The 6,912-nt window shown below is 34.3% G+C and overlaps 1 protein-coding gene across 1 annotated transcript; it reads right to left on the bottom strand.

Annotated features, from left to right (window-relative positions):
* Positions 1–212: 212 nt before the first annotated feature.
* On the bottom strand, positions 213–5,646 carry LOC143592638 (putative methyltransferase PMT2). Its single transcript, XM_077072513.1, has 6 exons — positions 4,982–5,646; positions 4,096–4,306; positions 2,819–3,110; positions 1,807–2,175; positions 1,162–1,239; positions 213–476 (listed from the first exon to the last, which is right to left on the bottom strand). The coding sequence occupies exons 1-6, from the start codon at positions 5,624–5,626 to the stop codon at positions 245–247; spliced, it is 1,827 nt and encodes a 608-aa protein (XP_076928628.1). The 5' UTR covers positions 5,627–5,646; the 3' UTR covers positions 213–244.
* Between the last annotated feature and the right edge of the window lie 1,266 nt (positions 5,647–6,912).

Raw genomic sequence — 6,912 nt, 5'->3', positions numbered from 1 at the left:
GACCGGCAACAACCAAAAAGTGATTGTTGGGTTTGATAAAAGTTTTTATTAAAAACCAATATACCTTTAAACAATAATCATAAAAAAAATTAAATTAAAAGTCTTTCCTTGTTATACAGTACACAACAAACACAAATAATAATATTAATACTTTAACTAATCAGACACTAACAAGATGAGATTAACCAAAACATTTCATGAAACCTTTTGATGATTTAACGACTCGAGAGTCCGTTTGTAGGGATTAACGTGTGGATGTAGAGTTTGACCCGACAACCCAATATTGTTTGACCGCAACAAGAATCTTTTCAGGGATCAAGGGACCGTCTTCATGATCCATTAATTTTGTATCCCATCTCATTGCCCCAGCAATGTTTTTAACATTCATTAACACGTCGACTTCGTCACGGATTATAACGGCACCTTCGGGTCGTAATATTCGGTCCATTTCCAAAAGAATGTCTTCAAAATTGCATCTGCATTTATTGCATTCAGTTAATGATTAATGCATGGGTCATGGGTGGATCAGGTGGTTTGGGCCATGGGTTGAAACGGGCCGGGCCAAGTCAATTGGTTGACCCAAAACAGGTGTTTGTGGATTTTAAGAATTAATATGCTAGTTATAATTTCAAAAGATAATACATATAATTCTAAATATTTATATAAAATTGTGTTAAAAAATTATATGCATAAAAACAGGATTTTCGGGTCGGGTCATGGTTGACACAAAACAGTTTTTTTACATTATTAACAAAGAACTAATACGCTAATTATAGCATCAAGAAATAATAGTATCATAGTATAATTCTAAATATTTTGAATAAAATGATCATAATAAGTAGCATGCATAAAAACAGGATTTTCGGGCCAGGTTGGTTGACCCAAAATACTACCCGAAAAAAGAAAAATGTTTTGAGTTGTGTGACACGAACCGTTTGAAAATGTGCCAACCCGAACCCGACCCGTTTAATGCATGGGTTGACCTGTTAACCCGTTCAAGAGTTAATATTTATATTTTAGAAACTAAATGTGTTAAAATTTAAAGTTAAATATTTAGATTTTTCCTCTTAACTATTATCTTCTAAAGTTGAAACTAATTCTCTTAAATATTTTGATTTAAAATTTTTCCTCTTAAATATTATGATAATATGTTTGACTTACTTGTCCTTGTATAAACTGAATACACCATTGGCATGAATGAGATCGTATGTTCGCGGGTATGTTGAAAATGCTTCACACCTGCTCACAACAAAATAAGTCAAAATACAAACTTTTTTGGTCAGTCCTTGTACATCAGACTCGATTTAGCATGGGTTGTTTCAAGCCCCCCCCCCCCCCCCGGCTGTCTACTTTATAAACGAACGAACATGAACAAATATAATGTTTGCTCATTTATATTCGTGAAGGTTCGTTCATTTGTGTTCGCTCAAAAAAAATTTGGATATCCAAAAATTCTCCTAAATATCGAAAAATTGATTCGGATATCCGAAGTTTTCGGATAATTCAGACTTTTTTGAAACCCCTAATTACAATATAGTCTAACATTAATATCTTTTAAGCATAACGCATTGCTGTTTACATTTACTTTTAGTTGATTTTAGCTCAGTTATGTAAGTTCATATATGTTCACTTGCATTCGTTTGTTTACGTTCATGGACTTCGGTTATACTGTCAACAAACGAACATGAACACGAACACATTCATTATCTTAACGAATAATCGTGAAAAAAAAAAACCTCTTTCGTTTAATTATTCGCGCATGATCATTTGTTTAGTTAAAGTTAAACGAACTAAACGTAATCATACCAGTCATGATAGATGCCAATAAGCCCGCGCTCGTAGATAACACCGAGAGTATTTTCAGCCAAAGTGGGAACCACATTCATGACCCATAATTTAGGAGAATCAAGAGCAGCAGCAAAGCCTCCAAAACCAGCATTCATATCCATGATGTTTCTATACCTTCCGGAATCGATAATTTTAATTATTTTTTTGTACGCGTTTACGTGTTTTTTCCATTGTCTATTATCTTCCATGTATTTTTCTTCAGAAACTCCTGGAACTGAACCCAAAGCAATCCTTGGTGGAATCGCATTTAGCCGTTCGGGGAATGGTTTATATTCCACGTCAGCGTTTGAGCTGGCAGGCGTTACACATGTCTCCATTTTCTTGTACCTAAATCACCAAATATACATAGTATAATGAACTCACGTTAGAAACTAGAAAATTATAAATAGGTTTAGGTCAAAATTGGTAATTTTTGTTAGAGGTGTGCATGAAACCGAACCGAAACAAAAATCCATGGGTTGACTTTATGTTCTTGTAAAAACCGAACTTTTGGTCCGTTTTTGCATGTAATTAACGGTTTGACTTTCGATTCATCATTTTAGACTTAACTCCTTTTTTACCCAAAAATTTCAAGCCCAGATGGTCGAAAACCGAAACCAAACGGTTTTCAAAAACTCAAAAAGCGAATTTTCAGTTTTTGTTCGGTTTGAGCCCAAAACCGACCCATGCACACCCCTACTTTTTGTGTCAGTTGAAATGGCGTGGATTAGGTTGGGTTGGCCCGAAAAATTTTCGGTAACTTTTTAAAAATGCAACTGTTTTTAAGTAAAACTATTCGTTGAGTTCGAATGCATAACTTATATTATGTCAATAATTATCTCAAATTTTTAATAAAATGGTTTTTAGGCAACCTTTTATATGCCCATTAGGTATAAAAGATAGCCCGAATTGACTCATACAAAGTAAATGGATCAAACACCACCCAATATATAGATACTAACAAACTACTATAACACAATTGTGTTCATACCAAACGTCATCGGGATCTTGTGAGCAATATGCAACTTTAGAAGTATCTTCTGAGCCCCGACACGACTCGGGATTTAATGATTTTTGCCAAATAGCGGTTTCACCATGTTCGGATATCTTTTCCCAACAAAGCAGCTTAGCAACCTCTTCAATATTCCTTTGTTCTTGTTCAAGATCCTCTTTTTCCCGTTGCCATGACTTGTAATTGTTTTTCCAATTAATTGGTGGGCCCGATAGCACCCAAAAACCACCGGGCCGAAGAACTCTATCAACTTCCATCATGTATTTCCCATCTATATGCCAAAATCCAAAAAGTCAGCATTATGGTTTAGTCAACAAATTAAAAAAGATTCAAGTTTGATGGTTCAAAAAGTTAATAATTTTTGGGGAAATCACCAAAATAGCAATTTTTGACCGAGATAATTAACAAAATAGCATTGACTTTTTAAAATTATTGATCAACCAAAGCGTGACATATGTCACTCGGCGCAGTGTGTCAGACCACCTTGGCATTAGGTTTGTGAACGAACTGAACAAATACGAGTGCAGCATGTTTGCGTTTGTTTAACTTTTAACTGAATAGACCATTGAACACAAACAATTAAACAAACGAGGTTCTCTTGTTCGTGTTTGTTCGTGTTTGTTCGTTTTTGTTCGTTAGGAAAATGAGCATGTTCGTTTACGTTTGTTCGTTAACAGTTCACGAACGTAAACGAATGAACCTAACCAAGCATAGATGAAACGGACATGTGCACTAAAACCAGTTAAAGGTAGCATGAAGAACAATGTGTCGGGCCTAAATATTTATTAAAGGCAGACTAAGTGGTAATGGGCCAAAAAATTTATTAAAACCAGACTAAGTGGAAATGGGCCAAAAAATTTAAATGAGTATATTAACTAACGAACTTAAACAAACGCAAACTAATGAATGTTAAAGAGCGAACATAAATTAACGAGCACGACATGTGTTCATGTTCGTTTGTTTAACTATATCAACAACTTTATATTCATGTTCGATTATTTTTTAAACAAACGAAAATATATAAACTTCGTGCCGAACAATTATTGGCACCACAAATTCAACATGGTTCAACAAATTTCCATCTAGAGCGACAGATTTCCCTCTAATGCCATTTTCGTAACTAAAAAATCAGGATCAAATGATTTATAAGTAAATTAGAAAGTCAAAGGGCCATTTTGTGAAAGTCAATAGTCAAAATGGCTATTTTGGTAATGTTCTTCCTTTTAACTTTTACATGTTTGAATGAATGTTCTCACCATTTGATCCCCATGGAATCAAGCATCTAGAGCAGTGGGCCATGTCAAAAGCTTTAGATGGATACGGTAGTTTTATTGAGCCAAGAACACCTACAATAGCCGGTACGCCTCTTTCAAGAGCAAATTGAACTTGTGCTTCATGATTATCTCGAGGTGCAAATGACATTGTTATTACATTTCTTTTCCATAGATATGCTCCCCAACTCGCAACCTACCCAATAAAAATATTAGGAAAAATCCCAAATTTAACAAACAAACGTACACAATAAAATCTCACTCATAGTGAGCCAGATAAAAAGATTACAAAGTTAAATATTTCAAAACAAGAGTGGTCAATTTTCTAAACCATAGTACTCGGTTTGCTGCAAAAAAACAAATCTTTTTCGTGTTCTTGCATTAATAAACAAAAAGTAACAATAAAAATGAAAGATTTTTGTCCAAAATCGCTTGTTCTTATAATGTTTCTTTTTTCCTTTAGACGTATTGTATAAGTGAACCAAATAAAAGAAAAAAAAATCAGAAACGTCAATATTTCAAAACATGAGTGGTCAATTTTATCAATCATGGTACTTGGGTTGCTTCAACCAAACAATCCTTTTGCATTAATGGCCAGAATACATTAATGACCAAAAAGTCAGAATAATAATGAAACATTTTTGTGCACAACGTATTGTATAAAACACAAATTTAAAATTTTTCAAAACAAGAGTGGTCAACTTTTGCAACGAAACAATCGTTTTCATGTTTTTGAATTAATGACCAAAACGACACAGCAAAAATGAACGATTTTTGTCCAAACCGCTTATTCTTGTAACTTTTTTTTGGCATTTTAGCAAGAAAATTGGTTTGTATGCGACCAAAAGCCAGATTATATAAATTAACATACCCCACAACCAGTATCCAAAGCAGTTCTCACGGTCCCATTAGCAATCGGGATCACAGCAGCAAGTTGATCAATATACGCATCGGCTCCTTGAGGAAACTGGGTCCCACCACCCGGAAACCTAAACACATTCCCTTCATACTGAATCCAATTTTGAATAGCCTTCTCAACCGTCAATGCTTTATACGGTGCATTAGCGAAAGGAACATAATCCCGACTTTTAGGCCACGAAAACGGTGTCACATAGCCTTTAGGCGCGGGAATCAAACATTTCAGCTTTTGTTCCTGAGGAGGACAATGTCTTTCTCTATAAATCATATCGTTTCTTGGAAACGTCATAGCTCGTTTTTGGTCATGGCAAGGAGTATGATCCGTGTATTTAGCACTGCACGGCTTGAACTCTTTGACTTTTGACTTTGACTGGTCAATCCCGGCATCACCACCATGATGAGTCTCAAAGTTGAGATTTGGAACTATGTTGCAATCCGCACCGGTTTTGGTGACTTCTAAAGCTATGCTATCACCTTTACCAAAACCACTTCTTTGCCATGCTCCTAGTAAATAGAAGAAACAACATAAGCCGACAACTATAAATATTGTAACGGAACTCCTCGTTCGATTGTCTCCTGGGTTTCCCTTTGTTGCCATGATGCAGCCTGAGATAATATGATTTTCCAAAATCATTAGCAAACAAACAAGCAAACGTAGCTAGTATAATCTCACTCATAGCAGAGCTATTGGTAGCTACAAAAGTACTAGTAATGGAGGTTGTAAAGTACCGCTAACATACAGATAATAGATCAAATCGGTCAACCGGTAAAACATATAGTTGCTGCTAACTCAAAAAAATGAACAGAACTACAAGTGTGATCGATTTAATATTACTTAAAGTTGGATATATTTATGATCATAAGAGCTAAAGATGACATTTTTTTTTGTTTATCACTAGGTTTCCCTTGATAATTCATGCCATATGGTTTGAATACCTAAAGCTTTCACATTGTTACCATGATCTGAATGATCTACACAGTTCTGCAAACATAAAGCCTAGCAAGATTCAAAGACTTAAAACTTTATAAACATTATATTAATCAAGATTAGCACCATCCCACTAAATCCAAAGTGTAAATACAGATTAGAACAAAAAAGAACTTAAAAATAATAAAAAATAAAAACTAAAATAAAAAGATGATTTTAAACAAATTTCAATATTTCATTAACTAAAGCTTTCACATTGTTACCATGATCTACATGATTTAGACAGTTCTGTAAACATAGACCCTAGCAAGATCCCAGGACTTAAAACTTCATAAACATTATATTAATCAAGATTAGCACTAACCCACTAAAAACATACCTTAAAAAAAAAAATTTCAACACAAAATTTGAAAAAAAAAATCACAAACACCTGGTGTGCATAGACTAAACCCAAAACAAGTGAACAAATTTGGTAATAATAATAATCATACCAATCGCGTCAGGTGGCAAAAAGAACCAATCTTTAACAAATAAAGATGAAGCTTCTGATGATGGATTTGCACGAATTGACTCTGTTTACTCTGTTTTAGGTTAAATTGAAACTGTGTTGCGAAAAAGTAGATCGGATTAGCGCAGATTGAGCGACCCACAAATAATAATATTGAAAGTATGTAATATGTTGTTGGATGGAGATGTAAATCTGGAATTATTATTAAATAATAATAATAATAATAATAATAATAATAATAATAATGGATAAGGAGATACAATTTCGATTCTCACCCGAAATAAATATTGATAATGAATTATTTGAGCTAGGTCTTAAGAGATTTTTAGTTTGAATCCTGAGCTCACCCAAGTTTTATTCTCACCGTGTATTACGTCGGAGAGTTCTGCCGACAGCATGTTTTCATAACCGGCTCGGACAGCGAATCAGACGGGCAACCAAGGTCGAA

Source organism: Bidens hawaiensis, unplaced genomic scaffold (assembly GCF_021521415.1).
Source record: "Bidens hawaiensis isolate Kalapana, Puna unplaced genomic scaffold, B.hawaiensis_p1.1 tig00041133_1, whole genome shotgun sequence".
NCBI classification, from domain to species: Eukaryota; Viridiplantae; Streptophyta; class Magnoliopsida; order Asterales; family Asteraceae; genus Bidens; species Bidens hawaiensis.
Note: the sequence above shows the minus strand (reverse complement) of the source record. Positions and strands in the feature narration are given on the sequence as shown.

Coding starts and splice junctions, on each gene's coding strand:
- LOC143592638 (XM_077072513.1), bottom strand. CDS start 5,626: ATGGCAACAAAGGGAAACCCAGGAGACAATCGAACGAGGAGTTCCGTT. Junction 2,176..2,818: donor CAAGATCCCGATGACGTTTG/GTATGAACACAA, acceptor TTGGTGATTTAG/GTACAAGAAAATGGAGACAT. Junction 1,240..1,806: donor ATTGGCATCTATCATGACTG/GTATGATTACGT, acceptor TGTTGTGAGCAG/GTGTGAAGCATTTTCAACAT.